This window comes from Thamnophis elegans, chromosome 4 (genome assembly GCF_009769535.1).
Source record: "Thamnophis elegans isolate rThaEle1 chromosome 4, rThaEle1.pri, whole genome shotgun sequence".
NCBI lineage: Eukaryota > Metazoa > Chordata > Lepidosauria > Squamata > Colubridae > Thamnophis > Thamnophis elegans.
In genome coordinates, this window is record NC_045544.1 from 139912068 (window position 1) to 139932372 (window position 20305).

General features: G+C 45.5%; 1 protein-coding gene across 1 annotated transcript in view; it reads left to right on the top strand.

Moving 5' to 3' along the window:
• NCOR1 (nuclear receptor corepressor 1) overlaps positions 1 to 20305 on the top strand; it is a 156216-nt gene that overhangs the window by 90203 nt on the left and 45708 nt on the right. The window contains exons 21-25 of the mRNA XM_032216146.1: positions 1835 to 1995; positions 6795 to 6909; positions 11368 to 11472; positions 13940 to 14037; positions 16311 to 16482. Of these exons, the coding sequence (XP_032072037.1) occupies positions 1835 to 1995; positions 6795 to 6909; positions 11368 to 11472; positions 13940 to 14037; positions 16311 to 16482 (651 nt within the window). The remainder of the gene's footprint in view (positions 1 to 1834; positions 1996 to 6794; positions 6910 to 11367; positions 11473 to 13939; positions 14038 to 16310; positions 16483 to 20305) is intronic.

Genomic DNA, 20305 nt, shown 5'->3' on the forward strand with positions numbered 1-20305 from the left:
AGCTGGGTTTCGTTTTGTTGCAGACGTTTCATTAACCAATAGGTAACATCGTTCAAGCTAGGAGGGAGGGGGGTTGAGGATTGGAGTAGGTGGAGAAAGGAGGAAGAGGAGGAGGAAGAAGAAATAGAAATAGAAGAGGAGGAGGAGGAAGAAGAAGAAATAGGAAGAAATGGAGGAGGAGGAGGAAGAAGAAGAAAAAGAAGAAGAAGAAGAAGGGGAGGAGGAGGACGACGAATAGAAATAGAAATAATAGAAATAGAAGAAGAGAGGAGGAGGAGGAAGAAGAAAAAGAAATAGAAATAGAAAGAAATAGAAGATGAGGAGGAAGAGGAAGAAGAAGAAATAGAAATAAAAAGAAATAAAGGAGGAGGAGGAGAAGGAAGAAGAAGAAGAAATAGAAATAGAAGATGAGGAGGAGGAAGAAGAAATAGAAATAATAGAAATAGAAGAGGAGGAGAAGAAGAGGAAGAAGAAGAAGAAATGGAAATAGAAATAATAGAAATAGAAGAGGAGGAGTAGAAGAAGAAGAAATATAAATAGAAATAATAGAAATAAAAGAAGAGGAAGAGGAAGAAGAAGAAGAAGAAATAGAAATAAATAGAAGAGGAGGAAGAAGAAATAGAAATAGAGAAGGAGGAGGAGGAAGAAGAAGAAGAAATAGAAATAGAAGAAGAGGAGGAGGAAGAAGAAGAAATAGAAATAGAAAGTAATAGAGGAGGAGGAAGAAGAAATAGAAGAGAAGGAGGAGAAGGAAGAAGAAGAAGAAATAGAAATAATAGAAATAGAAGATGAGGAAGAGGAAGAAGAAATAGAAATAATAGAAATAGAGGAGGAAAAGAAGAGGAAGAAGAAGAAGAAATGGAAAGAAATAATAGAAATAGAAGAGGAGGAGTAGAAGAAGAAGAAATATAAATAGAAATAATAGAAATAAAAGAAGAGGAAGAGGAAGAAGAAGAAATAGAAATAGAAAGAAATAGAAGAGGAGGAAGAAGAAATAGAAATAGAAGAGGAAGAGGAGGAGGAAGAAGAAGAAGAAATAGAAATAATAGAAATAGAAGAGAAGGAGGAAGAAGAAGAAGAAATAGAAATAGAAGAGGAGGAGGAAGAAGAAATAGAAATAGAAGAGGAGGAGGAAGAAGAAATAGAAATAGAAGAGGCGGAGGATAACTGGAGTCCTTGGTGCTCTCTAAGCTTCTTTGTGGTCATGCAGATGTTTTATTATCCAGCTACATCATCAGAGGAAGAAAGGAGGGATTTGTGGAGAGGAGGAAGAGGAGAAGAAATAGGAGAAAGATGAGGAGGGGGACTGTGGGCTCCTTGGTGCCCTCTGAGCTTGGATGTTTTCTAGCAGACGTTTCATGACCCAACTGGGTTACATCGTCAGTGCTAGAAGGGAGTGGGGTTTGGTCTCTGTTTTTATACAAGTGGCTTGACATATCGGCATTGATTGGAGCATCATTTTCTTCGTGGTTGTTCCTTGATCAGGCTGTTCTTTGCTCTAGCCACTGCACATCAATAGGGAGCAACCCCACCCCTTCCTTCCTGGCACTGATGATGTTCCCTAGTTGGGTCACGAAACATCTGCAAGAAAACCACCCAGCTCGGAGAGCACCAAGGACCCCACAATCTTCCTCCTCCTCCTCCTCCTCCTCCTCCTCTGAAAACCCCCCTCCCTTCTAGCACTGATGATGTTCCCTAGTTGGGTCACGAAACATCTGCAAGAAAACCACCCATCTCGGAGAGTACCAAGGACCCCCGCACTTCAACCCTGAACTCCAGATACTCTCTTTAATATTCTCTAATTCACCTGACGTCTGTTTTCCTTTCTCCCCAGTCCTGCAGCCAGCTCCCCACCAAGTCATCATGAACCTCCCGGAAGGGGTGCGGCCCCCGCCCACCCGGCCCACCCGGCCGCCCCCACCCCTGATCCCCTCCTCCAAGACGGTGGTCCCTTCGGAGAAGCCCTCCTTCATCATGGGAGGCTCCATTTCTCAAGTAAGCAGAAAGGAGAAAAGAAAAAAAATATTTGCTTTGGTCGGTTTTCTCCGGTCCCCGAAGCTCAAGGTTGGGTGGAAGTCCTCGACTTACGACCATGCTGCCGTTGGAAGGAAGGGACTTCTGGCTATTGCAGCGCCCCTGCAGACTAAGGAGCGAAATGTCACTGCTTGACAGCCGGCCCACACTTACGACCACAAGGATGCTTTAACTCCCTCTGCCCCCCCCCCCCAAAACTCTCTCCCAGCCTCAGGTCGTCCTCGACTTACAACCAAAATTTCTGTTGCCAAGTGAGATATCTGTGAAGTGAGTTTTGTCTCGTTTTACAACATTTTCCGCAGTTATTAAGAGACAGATAGAGGGGGGAAATAGAGAAAGAGTAAGACAGAGAGAAAGAGAAAGAGAAAGAAGAGGGGAGAGAAAGAAAGGGAGATAGATAGATAGATAGATAGATAGATAGATAGATAGATAGATAGATAGATAGAGATTTAGATAGAGATAGATAGATAGATGATAGATAGATAGATAGATGATAGATAGATAGATAGATAGATAGATAGATAGATAGATAGATAGATAGATATAGAGATTTAGATAGAGATAGATAGATAGATGAGAGATAGAGATAGAGATAGAGATTTAGATAGAGATAGATAGATAGATGATAGATAGATAGATAGATAGATAGATAGAGATTTAGATAATAGATGATAGATAGATAGATAGATAGATAGATAGATAGAGATAGAGATTTATAGAGATAGATAGATAGATAGATAGCGATAGAGATAGAGATTTAGATAGAGATAGATAGCTAGATGATAGATAGATAGATAGATAGATAGATAGATAGATAGATAGATAGATAGAGATAGAGATTTAGATAGAGATAGATAGATAGATAGATAGATAGATAGATAGATAGAGATAGATAGATAGATAGATAGATAGATAGATAGAGATAGATAGAGATAGATAGATAGATAGATAGATAGATAGATAGATAGATAGAGATAGATAGATGATAGATAGATAGATAGATAGATAGATAGATAGATAGATAGATAGATAGATAGATAGATAGATATAGAGACAGACAGACAGACAATAGAGGTAGAAAGAGAAGGAGAGACAGAGAGAAAGAAACAAACAGGTAGAGAGAGAGGGGGAAAATAGAGAAAGAGAAAGACAGAGACAAAGAGAGAGAAAGAGAAGAAGGGAGACAAAGAAGAAGGAGAAAGAAAGAGACAGAGAGAAAGAAGAAGGGAGAGAGAGGGAGAGAGATGTAGAGAAATAGATGATAGGGGTAGATAGAAAAAAATCAAGAAACAGATTGGAGGGGAGAGAAAGAGAATCTATACAGGTGGTCCTCGACTTGACGATTGAATTGACCCCAAAATTTCTGTTACTAAATGAGACCTTTGTTAAATGAGTTTTGCTCCATTTTATATCCTTTCCTTCCACAGTTCTTAAGTGAACCATGCCGTTGTTCAATCAGTCATATTTGGTCGTTGAATGATTCCGGCTCCCCCCTTTGACTTGGCCTGTCAGACGGTCGCAAAAGGGAATCCCATGACCCTTGGGGGACACCGTGACCATCATAACTATGAGTTAGCCACCAAGCGGCCGAAGTTTTGTCCACAGGGCTACTGCAACCACGGTCTCAGCATTCCAGATAGCATCCAAAAGTTAAATCTGAGTCCGAGGCAAAGGATTCCCCAAAGTCCCAATTTAATTAAGAGAGCCACGTTGGCACATCTGGGAACAGCCGAATCTGAAAGCTTCCCGGTTTTCCCCACCCAGATGAAAGTTCAAGATCTTGCCCCCACACCCACAAATCCATCCCATGGTCCCATCTCCCTCTGCCATGCTGGCAGTTCCACCCATCCAGTTCCGGTCAGGTGCAGAGGTGCAAAGACAAAGGATGACCTTGGCTTTCTAGAAAGAATGTTGTTATGGCTACCTATCATCTAACTCCGTACAATCCCCACCTCCCATTTTCCCACCATAGAAAATGCATAGCAGAATAATAGAAAGTGTGGCAGGCCTGAGATCCTAAAGAAAAGATGGCTGCAGCCCTGACACCCGGTCCTAAGTGTGGAAAACGGTCACCGGTCCCCTTTTTCTTCAGCGCTGGTCCCTAAACGAATGGTCATAAGCCGAGGACCACCTGCGTGCCTCTTGGGCACCCTGATCTGGGTGTGTGCCATTCCTTGCTCACCTGACCAAGCCTGCCACCCTGGCCCTTTGCGAGGCAGCTGCTGGACGCACAATTTATTCCTCCCAAGGTCACACCCAACAACTTCCTTGCGCAGATTAAGCTGCCTTGTGAAAGGGCCAGGCCCACCTTGTCCAAGGTAGCGGGACCAAGGAGGTTAGCTGGGGCGGCAGAGAGCAGGGCCGACCGCGGCTGGGGCATCCAGGGACACTAGCTTTGCGTTAAGCTGCTGCGCTGGGGCAGCCGAGGCGTCAGCGTGTCTAAGGTTGGTGCAGCCCCACAACGGAGGCACACCAAGAAGCCCCCGAGCCCTTGCAGGTGGTGAGGCCTGCTGGTGGTTCCCTGTCAGAGCCAAAAGGGGACCGATTTGGGGGGGGGGGAGATGAGTGGTGAGGGCAATTGAAGAACAGGCTGGCTTTTATTTTATCAAGGCCGGGGGCTGGGAGGCTCCTTAATTCATGGCCGTGGGTATTTGGGGAGGACCAGTAATGAGGAGGGCCACGGAAGCCTCCCCAATGCCTTTCCACGGATTTAAGCATCCCTTTGCCTCTTTCAATTTTATGCACTGTTTTGTTTTTTGTTTTGCTTTTAACGTTTTATTGTACGTCACTTTTTGAGAGAGATGGGAGGTTCTTAAATTGGATGGATGGATGGATGGATGGATGGATGGGTGGGTGGATAGATATAGATATAGATATAGATATAGATAGGTAGGTTAGCTTTGGTAGGATGGATGGATAGATACAGTAGATAGATGATAGAGGTAGGTAGGTAGGTAGGTAGGTAGGTAGATAGATAGATATAGATATAGATATAGATATAAGTAGATAGGCAGGTAGGTTAACTTAGGATAGATGGATGGATACAGTAGATAGATGGTAGGTAGGTAGGTAGGTAGGTAGGTAGGTAGGTAGGTAGGTAGGTAGATAGATAGATAGATAGATAGATAGATAGATGATAGATAACATAGATACAGATAGATGATAGGTAGATGGTAGATAGATAGATAACGTAGATAACAGATTGATATAGATAGATGATAGATAGATAGAATATATGATAGATAGATAGATAGATAGATAGATAGATAGATAGATAGATAGATAGATAGAAAGATAGATAGATAGCATAGATAACATAGATAGATATAGATAGATATAGATAGATGATAGATAGATAGATACATAGATAGAATAGATAGATGATAGATAGATAGATATAGAGATAGAGGTAGGTAAGTAGGTTAGCTTAGGTAGGATGGATGGATGGATAGATATAGTAGGTAGGTAGGTAGGTAGGTAGGTAGGTAGGTAGGTAGGTAGGTAGGTAGATAGATAGATAGATAGATAGATAGATAGATAGATAGATAGATAGATAGATAACGTAGATAACAGATTGATATAGATAGATGATAGATAGATAGAATATAGATGATAGATAGATAGATAGATAGATAGATAGATAGATAACGTAGATAACATAGATAGATGTAGCTAGATGATAGATAGATAGATAGATAGATAGATAGATAGATAACATAGATACAGATAGATGATAGGTAGATGGTAGATAGATAACGTAGATAACAGATTGATATAGATAGATGATAGATAGATAGAATATAGATGATAGATAGATAGATAGATGATAGATAGATAGATACATAGATAGAATAGATAGATGATAGATAGATAGATGATAGATAGATAGATACATAGATAGAATAGATAGATAGATAGAGATAGAGGTAGGTAGGTAGGTTAGCTTAGGTAGGATGGATGGATGGATAGATATAGTAGGTAGGTAGGTAGGTAGGTAGGTAGGTAGGTAGGTAGGTAGGTAGGTAGGTAGGTAGATAGATAGATAGATAGATGATAGATAGATAGATAGATAGATAGATAGATAGATAGATAGATAGATAGATAACGTAAATAACATAGATAGATAGATAATGTAGGTAGGTACAGTAAGATAGATAGATGATAGATAGATAGATAGATAGATAGATAGATAGATAGATAGATAGATAGATAGATAGATAGAGATAGATAGATAGATAGATAGATAGATGATAGATGATAGACAGATGATTGATGATAGATAATTGATTGATAGATGATAAATATGATTGATTGATTGATAGATGAAAGATTGATGATTAATTGATATATTGATTGATAGATGATAGATAGACAGACAGACATAAACCTAGATGAATAGATAGAGGTGGAGAAAGACATGAGAGATAGGAAAATTCAGATTGCTCTTCCTATAGATAGTCTGTATCAAAACGGGTGTCTCCAGAACAAGCTGAATTTCAAGCAGCAGGGTTCCCAGCCTCCCCCCACAACCTCCCCCTCCCACTCCAGCAGTTCACACGCCCACCTGTAGAAACCAAGCGCGCCACACCTGCGCTGTCTCCAGGCTCATCAGAGACCCGTTCCGTATTCATCCCACCTGCGGGATTTCTCCGTCGCCCTACCACCAGGCCTGGCAGGTGCATTCATCCCAGCTGCAGCCTGTCCCCAGCATGTAATTATACCTCGCCTCTCAAACTGTGCTTTTTTCCTCCCCCTCGTAGGGAACACCGGGCACTTACCTGTCCCACAGTCAGAGCTCTTACGGCCAGGAACCAGCCAAGCCACCTGGAGGCTCCATTTCGCTCGGCCTGCCAAGGCAGCAGGATTCCAAGTCAGGTAAATAACTGAGGAGGCCAGGACGGGCGCGGCCTTGGCTTCCACGCAGGTGTGCAGAAAAGCAGGGGCTGGTGGGCTCCTTGGCCTTCAAAAGACCAGTTGGGTGTGAGTGATGGTCTTAAGATGGAAAGGTAGCAATAGCCCTTAGACCTATATACTGCTTTGCAGTGCTTTTACAGCCCTCTCTGAGCGGTTTACAGAGTCCGCCTCTTGCCCCCAACAATCTGGGTCCTCCTTTTACCCACCGAGGAAGGATAGAAGGCTGAGACAACCTTGAGCCAGCCAGGATCGAACTCCTGGCAGTGGGCAAGGTTAGCAATAGCACTTACTTATATACCACTTCATGGTGCTTTCCAGCCCTCTCTAAACGGTTTACAGAGTCAGCCTCTCTTGCCCCCAACAATCCGGGTCCTCATTTTACCCACCTCGGAAGGATGGAAGGATGAGTCGACCTTCAGCAGGTCAAGATCGAACTACCAGGTTTTGGGCAGAGTTTAGCCTGCAATGCTGCCTTCTAACCCCTGCGCCACCATGGGAAGGAAGGAAACAGAGGGAAAGGAAGAAAGGAAGGAGAAAAGAGAAGAGACAGAAGGAAGGAGGGAGGGAAAGACGGAAAGGAAGGAAGGAGAAAAGGAAGAAAGGGAGGGAGGGAGAAATAGCAATAGCACTTAGACTTATATACCACTTCATAGTGCTTTTTCAGCCCTCTCTAAGCGGTTTACAGAGTCAGCCTCTTGGCCCCAACAATCTGGGTCCTCATTTTACGGGCCTCGGAAGGACGGAAAACTGAATCAACCTAGAACCAATCAGGATTGAATCCCTGGCTGCGAGCTGAGTCAGCCTGTAATACAGCATTCCAATCACTGTGCCATCATTGCAAGGAAAGGAAGGAAGGAAGGTGAAAAAGGAGGGAGAGAAAGAAGGAAAGGAAGGAAGGAAGAGGAAGAAGGAGGGAGAGAAAGAAGGAAAGGAAGGAAGGAAGGAAGGAAGGGGAAGAGGGAGGGAGAGAAAGAAGGAAAGGAAGGAAGGAAGGAAGGAAGGAAGGAAGGGGAAGAGGGAGGGAGAGTAAGAGAAGGATGGAAGCAATAGCGCTTACACTTCTATATTATCCTATAAGGCTATACGTACTTTCTGAGTGGTTTACAAAGTCAGCCTTTTGCACCTAACAATCTGGGTCCTCATTTTACCGACCTCAGAAGGACGGATGTCTCAGTCAAACTCGAGCCGGTCAGGATTGAACTCTTGGCTGTGGGCATAGTCAGCCTGCAATACTTCATCCTAACCACTGCGCCATCATGGCAAGGAAGAAAGTGAGGGAAGAAGAGAAAGAAGGAAAGGAAGGAGAAAAGGGAGGGAGAGAAAGAAGGAAAAGAAGGAAGGAATGAAGTAAGTAAGTAACAGCAATAGAACTTAGACATAAACCATTTCACTGGGCTTTTACAGCCCTCTCCAAGCAGTTTACAGAGTCAGCCTCTTGCCCCCCAACAATCCGGGTCCTCATTTTACTGACATCGGATGGATGGAAGGCTGAATCAACCCTGAGCCGGTCAGGATCGAACTTCCTGGCTGTGGGCAGAGTTTAGCCTGCAATGCTGCCTTCTAACCGGGGGTGAAATGCTACCGGTTCGCATCGTTTCACACAAACCAGTAGGGACTGTTAGGTAAGCTCCCCGTTGGGAGAGCGAGTACGTTCAGAGAAGCGTTGTGAGAGTTGTGTTGGAGAACACACAAACCAGCATACAGAGGCACTGCAGTTTAAATAGGCTTTTACCTTCGTGGAAATAGAGGTATCAGAGTCCATCAAACAGTCCAAGTCATACACGGATAAGACAGTCAGTCATCAATGTCTTTCAGTTAAAGGATAATCCAAATAACATAGTCCAGTGTCATATAAACAGTCTGGTACTCAAAGTTTGCTAGCAGTTGCAAAACTTAAAATAGCTCATGGCACTTTCTAACAGCCAGCTTCCAAAACACTCAGATCAGATCAACCCAGCATCTAAGGAACAGAGAGAACTAACAGTCATTCTGGCTCCCTCTTATGGCCGATTGAGGAAACAGCAACCAATCACATTTTACAGTATGATTTAAAGAAACAGGTACAGCATTGCTACATGATTTATATATTGCCAACCCAACCGTTAGATTATATTCCTATCATTCTCCCTTTCAGGTAGGACAATATATAAATCTTACAATCTTAATCCGTATTCCTCGCAACAACGTTTATGTTTCATAGCACCTTGGGCTTTGGTAAAATGATCTGCGATGTTATCTTCAGACATACAATACTTCTAGTGAAACTAATTTACTATTTACACTTTGCTTTGCATTCAGATATCTTATATCAGGGTGTTTTGACCTAGTTTTTACAGCAAGATTGGATGCCATCTGAATTGCTGCTTGATTGTCTTCATAAACAACAATAGGCTCTCGTATGTCAATTCCCATATCCATTAGGAGTTGTTTGTAACATTATATTCCTAACCGGGACGATTGTCGTTGGTTCCGCGAACCAGTAGTTTAAAAAAAAAAAAAAGCTTCCAAGGATCGTGCGGATCAGCTTTGAGTCCCGCGATCGTCGGAAGTTTCCCATCCACCCACCACTTTTTAAAGCATTTTTTTCCTGCCTCTTTGCTCGAACCGACAGGAAAAAAATGCTTTAAAAGTGGGGGGGGGGGGGGAGAAGGTTCCATGACAGTCAGCTGTGCCTTGCGAACATGGGAATCCTTTTTAAAGAATTTGTCCGAACCAGCAGGAAAAAAAAATGCTTTAATTTTTTTTAAAGATTTTTATTAACAAACATGTAAAATACACACACACACACAAATTAGATGTACACCACATTTACACAATACAATATGAACAGGAGCTTCCTGTTCTTTCTAATAGCAATTATCAATCGATACCGCTCACCTTATATTATTTCCCCTTCTATTGTATTTCATTTAGATTTCACCATTCTTAACCCTCTTATTTTACTCATAACTATTATTTTTTGAGTTTTGTTATATTCTTTCATTGATTTTTGTTTCTTTCCTCCATCCACCTATACCTTTTATCCCATATCTGGTAGAATTCTGATTCTTCCTTTCCCTGGATTTCTTTACTATATAATCTTTCTTATTATTTCATCTTCGCTTGGGATTAATTTGTTTTTCCATTTCTGGGCAAAGGCAATCCTTGCCGCTGTAAGTATATGTAGTATTAAATACTGGATTTCTTTTTTTGTATTTCACAGACATAATTCCTAATAAAAAAACCTTCAGGTTTCCATTCTATTTTAACCCCTATTATTGCCTCCAGCCAATTTTTGACCTTTTTCCAAATTTTTTTTTTTGCCTCCTCACAAGTCCACCATAAATGATAATATGTTCCGTGTATTGATTCGCATTTCCAACATTTTGGGGAGGTATTTGTTGAAATTTTAGCTAACCTTGATGGTGCCAGGTGCCGTCTGTAAAACATTTTGTACTGGTTTTCCTTGTATAGTGTCATTTTTAAAAAATGAAGGAAAAAAAATGCTTTAAAAAGTGGGGGGGGGGAAAGGTTCCATGAGAGTCAGCTGTGCCTTGCAATCGTGGGAACCTTCCCCCCCCCACTTTTTAAAGATTTTTTTTTGCTACCTGTATGCTCGAACTGGTAGTTAAAAAATCCTTTAAAAAGTGGGGGAAGAAAGGTTCCCACGATCGCACAGCACGGCTGAACCTTTCCCCTCTTTTCCCTCTTAAAGCATTTTTTTTACTACCAGTTCGGGCGAATCGGTAGTAAAAAAAATATTTTAAAATTTAAAAAAAGTTGGCCACGCCCACTCAGTTACATGACCAACACCACCACCAAGCCACGCCTGCCAAGCCATGCCCAGCGAACCGGTGGCAAAAACTTTTCCATTTCACCACTGCTTCTAACCCCTGGCGCCATCACAGTTTTTAAGTGGCCTGCTGGGCAGGCCTGGATCCCAGGATTGGGGTTAATGTTTAAGAAATAGCAATAGCAGTTAGACTTATATACGGCTTCATAGGGCTTTCAGCCCTCTCTAAGCGGTTTACAGAGTCAGCATATTGCCCCCAACAATCCGGGTCCTCATTTTACCCACCTCGGAAGGGTGGAAGGCTGAGTCAACCCTGAGCCAGTGAGATTCGAACAGCCGAACTGCAGAACTGCAGTCAGCTGAAGTAGCCTGCTGTGCTGCATTTAACCACTGCGCCACCTCGGCTTCATTAGGACCCTTAGCCAAGATCCAACTGAAATTAGGACCCTTAGCCAAGATCCAACTGAAATTAGGACCCTTAGCCAAGATCCAACTGAAATTAGGACCCTTAGCCAAGATCCAACTGAAATTAGGACCCTTAGCCAAGATCCAGCTGACATAGGCTTGGATACTCTGTGGCTGTGTGGGATGAAAATGCTTGGAGTGGGTGGTGTGTATCTTAAAAGATCTCCTTGCTTTCTTTGAAGCTTCCCTGCCCTACATCAAGCAAGAGGAATTTTCACCCCGGAGCCAAAATTCACAACAGCCCGAAGGCTTGTTAGTCAGGGCTCAGCACGAGGGAGTCGTTCGAGGTAAGCCCAGCTTGAACTGAGGAAGAAAACGTCTGTTCTTGAGATGGTCTTGAGTACGTCCTGTTCTGCAGGGTCCGTGGTGCTCCGTTAGTAGTATAGCCTTTATTGCCATTGTGCAAAATAAATACAACGAAATTGGGGTTGAGCCGGATTGTTTTCTTGCGGACGTCTCCTTGCCCGACTAGGTAACGTCATCAGGGCTGGAAGGAAGTGGGGTTTGCTCTCTGTTTATGCACAATGGCTGGCTCTATCAGTGTTGGTGGGGGATATGTTAAATTGAGGATTACCTGTAGCTCAGAAGTGTCAAATACTTAATATTACATGTGATAACGGCAGCAAGAATCATATACGCACAGAACTGCTAAAAACAAAAATGCACCAACAGAAGAAAATGTGATTTAAAAAACTAATAGAATGCACTAAAATGGACAGACTCACAAAAGAAGTAAAAGATAAAGAAGAATCTGAGTATTATTTTATTATTTTAAAGTGGTATTATTTTAATATCACTTTATAAGGCCTTGGTGAGGCCCACACTTGGAATCCTGCATTCAGTTTTGGTCGCCACAATGTAGAAAAGATGTGGAGACTCTAGAAAGAGTGCAGAGAAGAGCAAGAAAGAGGATTAGGGGACTGGAGACTAAAACATATGAGGAACGGTTGCAGGAAATGGGTATGTCTAGTTTAATGAAAAGAAGGACCAGGGGAGACATGATAGCAGTCTTCCAATATCTCAGGGATTGCCACAAAGAAGAGGGAGTCAAGCTATTCTCCAAAGCACCTGAGGGCAGAACAAGAAGCAATGGGTGGAAACTAATCAAGGAGAGAAGCAACTTAGAACTGAGGAGAAAACTCCTGACAGTGAGAACAATTAACCAGTGGAACAGAAGTTGCCTCCAGAAGTTGTGAATGCCCCAACACTGGAAGTCTTTAAGAAGATGCTGGATAGCCATTTGTCTGAAACGGTATAGGGTTTCCTGCCTAAGCAGGGGGTTGGACTAGAAGACCTCCAAGGCCCCTTCAACTCTGTTATTGTATAGAATAGAATAGAAAATAGAATAGAATAATTAAATAGAATAAGAATAGAATAGAATAGTAGCATAGAATAAATATGGAATAGAAGATAGAAAATATAGTAACAATATAGAATAAAATAGAATAAAATAGTGGAACAGCTTGCCTCCAGAAGTTGTGAATGCCCCAACACTGGAAATCTTTAAGAAGATGTTGGATAGCCATTTGTCTGAAACGGTATAGGGTTTCCTGCCTAGGCAGGGGGTTGGACTAGAAGACCTCCAAGGTCCCTTCCAACTCTGCTATTGTATTGTATTGTATTGTATATGGAATTTATGGTACAAATGGCTAGAGAAAAGATAAAAAAATAAGAAAGCAATAAGGGGGGGGAGGATTAAGAAATTAGAAAACAAAAAAACTGCAGAATTAACAAAAGGGGGGAAATGTCAGAAAAGTTTTATATAAAATAGTACAGAATGATAAATATAAGAGAAATATATGCACATAGAAGGATATAAGATGTATTGTATATAGATATAGACATGTAAAGGTATATATGTACGGATAAAAGAAGTATAATGGATGTTTGGTGATGTAGAAATGTTGCAAAGATGATATTTATGTTTAAAAATATCTATATATATAAAAAGAAGTTATGGCTGCTATTAAAAAAAAAGTGTCAAACACAAAGACCAGGGGCCGAATTCGGCTTGCAATGTGGTCAGATCTCACCCCCGGGGCCATCCTGGAAAACATAAGGGGCCAGCCAGCGTGGCTTCAATCCGGTCTAAGTGTGAAGACATGCCAGCAGTTTGGGAAGTGGCATCAAGCTGGCCACGCCCACCCAGTCAGCCACGCCGAATGAATGGCCTCAAGTTGGCCATGCCTGCCCAGTCGGGCACCCCCCCCCCCAGAGGTCAACCCCAGCCCTGAATGAAATTGAGTTTACCCCTGCTGTAGCTGGCTTCGATGTTCCAAATAGCATCCAGAATTAAATCAGAGTCCGAGGCAAAGGATTCCTCAAAGTCCCCAATTGATGAAGAGAGCCACGTTGGCACATCTGGGAAAACACGAATCTGAAAGCTTCCCGGTTTTCCCCACCCAGTTGAAAGTTCAAGATCTTGCCATCCCCACACCCACCAGCCCATCCCATGGTCCCATCTCCCACTGCCACGTTGGCAGCTTCCATCCATTCAGTTCCCGTCAGGTGCAGAGGTGCAGAGACAATGAATGACCTTGGCTTTCGAGAAAGAATGTTGTTATGGCTACCTATCGTCTAACTCCGTACAATCCCCCCTCCCATTTTCCCACAATAGAAAACGCATAGTAGAATAACAGAAAGTGTGGCAGGCCAGAGATCCAAGAGGAGTATGGCTGCAGGCCTGACAGCTGCTTTCATCACATCTGTAGGTCCATCCTCTCACCATTGTTCCCCTCTTCCACTTCTCTGCAGGTACAAACACCATCCAAGAAGGGAGCATCACTCGGGGGACCCCCACCTGCAAGGTTTCCATGGAAGCGATGCCTGCTTTGCGTGGCTCCATCACTCAGGTATTCCCACCTTGCTTCACCTGGCTTCCCCACTGGCTTTGTGGGACGACCCGGAGCGTGGCACGAAAGCAACACAGCCAGAGAAGAGGTCTAACTGCCTCTATTGCTCCAACTGTGCCCCCAAACGTCCCCACGTTTACTACAAGCCCTGGAGCAAAGCTGTCCCACGCACCTTTTTTACAATAGCAAAGTTGGAAGGGGCCTTGGAGGTCTTCTAGTCCAACCCCCTGCCTAGGCAGGAAGCCCTATACCGTTTCAGACAAATGTCTATCCAACCTCTTCTTAAAGACTTCCAGTGTTGGGGCATTCACAACTTCTGGAGGCAACTTCTGTTCCACTGGTTAATTGTTCTCACAGTCAGGAAATTCCTCTTCAGTTCTAAGTTGCTTCTCTCCTTGATTAGTTTCCACCCATTGCTTCTTGTTCTGCCCTCAGGTGCCCTGGAGAATAGCTTGACTCCCTCTTCTTTGGGGCAACCCCTGAGATATTGGAAGGCTGCTATCATGTCTCCCCTAGTCCTTCTTTTCATTAAATTAGACCTACCCAGTTCCTGCAACCGTTCTTCATATGTTTTAGCCTCCAGTCCCCTAATCCTCTTTGTTGCTCTTCTCTGCACTCTTCCTAGAGTCTCCACATCTTTTCTACATTGTGGCGACCAAAACTGAATGCAGGATTCCAGCAGCCTCTGGCTGCAAGTAGTCCATTAAGCCAGGTTTAGCCAGGCGTCAGCAAGTTCACACAAGGCTTCGCAGATTCAACATTTGTTCCAGACAAATGCCCCTCCCACTGGCACCTCCTTACAGCTCAGTCCCCAGGTGTGCCTTGTGAAAGGGGGGGGGGGTACATGATAGCAGTCTTCCAATATCTCAGGGGTTGCCCCAAAGAAGAGGGAGTCAAGCTATTCTCCAAGACACCTGAGGGCAGGACAAGAAGCAATGGGTGGAAACTAATCAAGGAGAGAAGCAACCTAGAACCGAGGAGAAATTTCCTGACAGTGAGAACAATTAATCAGTGGAACAGAAGTTGCCTCCAGATGTTGTGAATGCCGCAACACTGGAAGTCTTTAAGAAGATGTTGGACAGCCATTTGTCTGAAGTGGTATAGGGTTTCCTACCTAAGCAGGGGGTCGGACTAGAAGACTTCCAAGTTCCCTTCCACCTCTGCTATTCTAGTCCATTCTACTCTCCTCCCTCGTAGCTGGCTCTCTCTGTGTTGTTCTCGCCTTCTCTCCTTGCTAGGATCAGGATCAGCAGTTCCCCATGGACAGTTGCTCCCGCCCCCTTGCCCCCAATTAATCTGTCAGGGTTCCAAATAGCATCCGAAAGTAAATCAGAGTCCGAGACAAACGTTTCCTCAAAGTTCCCGTTTATCAAGAGAGCTATGTTGGTATATCTGGGAAAACCTGAACTGAAAGTTGAAGACCCCGCCCCCAACACCCACAAGTCCATCCCATGGTCCAATCTCCCACCGCCACGAAGACAGAGACCACCCATCCAGTTCCGGCCAGGTGCAGAGACAAAGGATGACCTCGAGTTTCTAAGAAGAATGTTGTTATGGCTACATATCACACAACTGTGTATAATCCCTCCCACCCATTTTCCCACAATAGAAAACTGTTCTGACCCCTCCTCCCTCCGTACGGTGAGGCACTCCGACACAAGATTACTGCTAGACAATTTATTCACAGTAAATTAACACACCGACAAGACCTTGGCAGCAATCCAAGATAAGAAATACACACGAGAGCTTCTCCAGCGTTGGTATATTTAGTTGAATCCTGCAAACAGCCTCCTCCCAAAGTCTCTCCTTATATACTCTCTTGGGAGGAGCCTAATTATAACCACCTGGGTCCAATTATCTTCTGTATCTGCGTAGTTGCTCTCGGCGCTTATCTGCCCATCTTTCCCTGGCGTCCGGGACCAACTCCCTTAGCTCCTCCCCACTGCTCCAGGGCCTGACGTCAGGGACAAACTCCCTTTGGCTTTCACCGCTGTTCCACGCCTCAGGCGTCTCCTGGTGGCCAACCAGCCTCTCTGGTCCCTGCTCGGAGTCTGAACCCTGTCCAGGGTCCTCCACCTCTTCCAGAGCCGACTCATGGAACCCCTCGCAATTGGAGTCTGTTTGCAGCTCCAACGGCTCCTGCTGGGCCACAACAGAAAACGAATCGTAGAAAGTGTGGCGGGCCCAGAATTCCAAAAGAAAAGATGGCTCGGAGGCCTGGCATTATCTTTTCGGAGGGGATTAAAACATGTTTCCCCCCCCCCCCCCTACAGGGAACCCCGGGCCTTCCCCAGGCTGGAATTGCAGCCGACGTTCTGCTCAAAGGAACCATCACCCGTCTGGCTACCGAGGACAGCAGTCTGGAGAAGAGCCGAGAAGAGGCTGCCACCTCGAAAGGCCATGTCATCTACGAGGGCAAAAGTGGCCACATCATTACCTACGATGGTGAGTGCTCAAATCCTCCGGTGCTCCTGGGCCTGTCAGGTTCCATTCAGGCAAAGAAGAACAGAAAGAAGACCATTAAGCAGGTAGCTTGTGGCCAATGTACCGTATTTTTCAGAGTAGAAGGCGCACCAAGGTTTTGCAGAGGCAAATTTTAAAAAAAAAGTTTTTGCTCTCTGCAGACCTCCTAAAAACAGCCCGTTTTTCGCAAAAAGCCCCCCCCCCCCCTTTTAAGGGCGTGAATAGCCCTTGGGAGGCTTGTAGAGTGCTCCTGGGGGCTGGGGAGGCCAAAAACAAGGAAAAAACTGCCTGTTTTTCATGAAAACTGGCCCGTTTGTCAAAAAAATGGGTATGGAAAGCCTTTGGGAAGCTTATAGAGTGCTCCTGGGGGCTGGGTGGGGCAAAATTGAGCAAAAAATCGCCAGTTTTTCGCACATTTCTGCCCTCCCCAGCCCCCAGGAGCTCTCTGAAAGCCTCCTAAAGGCTGTGCACAGCCATTTTTGCAAAGGTGGCGAGGTTTCAGGAGGCCAAAAATGCTGCATTCAGTGTATAAGACACACCCAGATTTTCAGCCTCTTTTCTGAGGGAGAAGGTGCGTCTCATACTCCGAAAAATACGGTAATCTTTATAGGCCTGTTCCGGTAACTTCCAACGAAGTGCAAAAACACGAATGAATTAAAGCCAAGCCTGTAATTCTGTACTCCCCCCCCCATTTAAACCCTCCTGTGCCCCGTCTTCCTGTCCCCCCCCCCTCTCCTACGTGCACGCAATCCACCCAAGGTACCGTATTTTTTGGACTATAAGACAACAGGGTATAAGACGCACCAAGATTTCGAAGAGGTAAGTAAGGGAAAAAAATAGTTTTTGTCCTCCCCGGCCTCCAGGAGCACTCTGCAGGCTTCAGCAGGGCTGGGGGAAAGGCAAAAACGCCCCCGTTTTTCACCAAAACGGGGGCATTTTTCCCTTCCCCCAGTCTTGCTAAAACCTGCAGAGTTCTTCTAGGGGGTGGGGGAAAGCAAACCACCCCCGTTTTGGTGAGAAACAGCCTGTCTTTCACAAAAATGGGATCTTCAGGAAGCCAAAAATGGCTGCATTCGGTGTTTTAAGACGCACCGACATTTCCACGCTCTCTCAGGGGGAGAAAAGGTGCATCTTATACTCCGATGGGGTGACAGGCCATGCTGGTTTGCATTGCCACGCCCTGCGCTGGTGCTGTTTTCGTATGAAAGTCACTGCAGGACTGAAGGTCCTTCGAGCTCTTTGCGCAGCAGGAAAACAGGTGTGGCGCAGCAGCGACCCAAGTCACGGAACACCCCACTCGCCAATCTCCCCACCAGCGGAATGGCGGCCTTCTTGACACACCTTGGGTGAAAGGCACAGCCAAAGCTGGACCCTCCAGGAAAATGAACGCTCCCCACGGTCCTTGGTGTGCTCTCTGAGCTTGGTGGTTTTCTTGTAGACATTTCATGGCCCAACTAGGTAACATCATCAGTGCTAGAAGGGAGTGAGGCTTGTGAATTGGAAGAAAGGGGGAAAGAGAAAGGAGGAGGAGGAGGAGGACTGTGGGGTCCCTGTGTTCTCTCTGAGCCTGGTGGTTTTCTTGCAGACGTTTCATGACCCAACTAGGGAACATCATCAGTGCTAGAAGGGAATGAGGCTTGTGAACTGGAAGAAAGGGGGAAAGAGAAAGGAGGAGGAGGAGGTGGAAGAAGAAGAGGAGGACTGTGGGGTCCTTGGTGCTCTCTGAGCTGGGTGGTTTTCTTGCAGACGTTTCATGACCCAACTAGGTAACATCATCAGTGCTAGAAGGGAGTGAGGCTTGTGAATTGGAAGAAAGGGGGAAAGAGAAAGGAGGAGGAGGAGGAGGACTGTGGGGTCCCTGTGTTCTCTCTGAGCCTGGTGGTTTTCTTGCAGACGTTTCATGACCCAACTAGGTAACATCATCAGTGCTAGAAGGGAGTGAGGCTTGTGAACTGGAAGAAAGGGGGAAAGAGAAAGGAGGAGGAGGAGGAGGACTGTGGGGTCCCTGTGTTCTCTCTGAGCCTGGTGGTTTTCTTGCAGACGTTTCATGACCCAACTAGGTAACATCATCAGTGCTAGAAGGGAGTGAGGCTTGTGAATTGGAAGAAAGGGGGAAAGAGAAAGGAGGAGGAAGAAGAAGAGGAAGAGGAGGAGGGGAAGGAGAAGAGGAGGAGGAGGACTGTGGGGTCCCTGTGTGCTCTCTGAGCTTGGTGGTTTTCTTGCAGACGTTTCATGACCCAACTAGGTAACATCATTGGTGCTTGGAGGGAGAGGGGGTTTGTGGAATTGGGGTGGGGGGGGGAGAGGAAGAGGAGGAAGAAAAGGTGGAAGGAAAGGAGAAGGAGGAGGAAGACTGGTATTCTTGGTGATCTGAGCTTGGTGGTTTTCTTCCAGACGTTTCATGACCCAACTAGGTAACATCATCAGTGCTTGGAGGGAGTGGGGTTTGCGGAATGGAGGAGGAGGGGATAGGAGAAGGAGGAAGAAAAAGAGGAAGAGGAAGACTGGCATCCTCGGTGCTCTCTGAACTTGGTGGTTTTCTTGCAAACGTTTCATGACCCAACTAGGTAACATCATCAGTGCTAGAAGGGAGGGGGGTTTGGGAGGAGGAGAATCAGAGCTTTGGTATTTTTGTTTCCTTGTTAGCCTTTTCGTTGCCTCTTGTAAACAGTATGTAAATCTCTCTTAAGTGTACTTGTCTACTGACAAACCCCACTTCCACTAGCACTGAGAATGCAAGCCACTGTATATAATCGGAGAGCGAATCCCACTCCCTTCTAGCACTGATCACTGGTCTCAGGCTGTTGTCGCTAAATGCCAGGTCTGTTGTTCACAAAGCTCCCCTCGTCCGGGACTTAATTGTTGACGAGAGGGCAGACCTGGCATGTATTACTGAAACCTGGCTGGGCACAGAAGGAGGAGTCCCCCTTGTAGAGATGTGCCCAGAGGGATTTCAGGTGCTTCATCAGCCGAGAGCCCAGGGAAGGGGTGGCGGTGTGGCTATTGTTATCCGGGAGTCTTTGTTACCTCGTAGGGTCCCTGCTCCGGAGCTTGTCGGGTGTGAGTCCCTGCTGATAAAGTTGGACCTCAAGGGTCAAGTGGGTTTGCTGCTAACGTACCTGCCTCCCAACTGCGTTGCGGCATCCCTCCCCTCGCTCCTCGAGTCAGTAGCCGAGCTGGCAGTTGAGTTCCCCAGGCTTATAGTTCTGGGGGACTTCAATTTACCATCGCTCGGTGAACGCTCTGATGGGGCGCAGGAGTTCATGGCTTCCATGACAGCCATGGGCTTGACCCAGGTAATTCGGGGCCCAACCCATGCAGCGGGTCACATGCTCGACCTCGTATTCCTCTCGGAGCAGTGGATGTGTGATCTTGGTCTGAGGGGTAATGAGATCATACCCCTGTCGTGGTCAGACCACTGCCTACTGAGGCTTGACTTCCGGAGGCCAAACCCCCACCGTAGGGAGGAGGAACCGACCAGGTGGTTCCGCCCCAGGCGACTTATGGACCCGTTGAGGTTCCAGACGGAGCTTGGGGTTATTCCTGATACTCTCGCCCACAGTTCGGCGGAGACTCTGGTTGCCGCCTGGCATTCGGCGGCGTCGGAGTCTCTTGATCGGATTGCGCCACTACGGCCCCTCCGGGTCAGTGGATCCCGGAGGCCTCCTTGGTTTACCGAGGAGCTCCGGGAGAAGAAACGCCGGAGGAGATGCCTAGAGCACCTGTGGAGGTCCGATAAGTCCGAGGCGAACCGAGCACTTCTGACCACCTGCACCAAGGACTACGTTAGGGCATTAAGAACTGC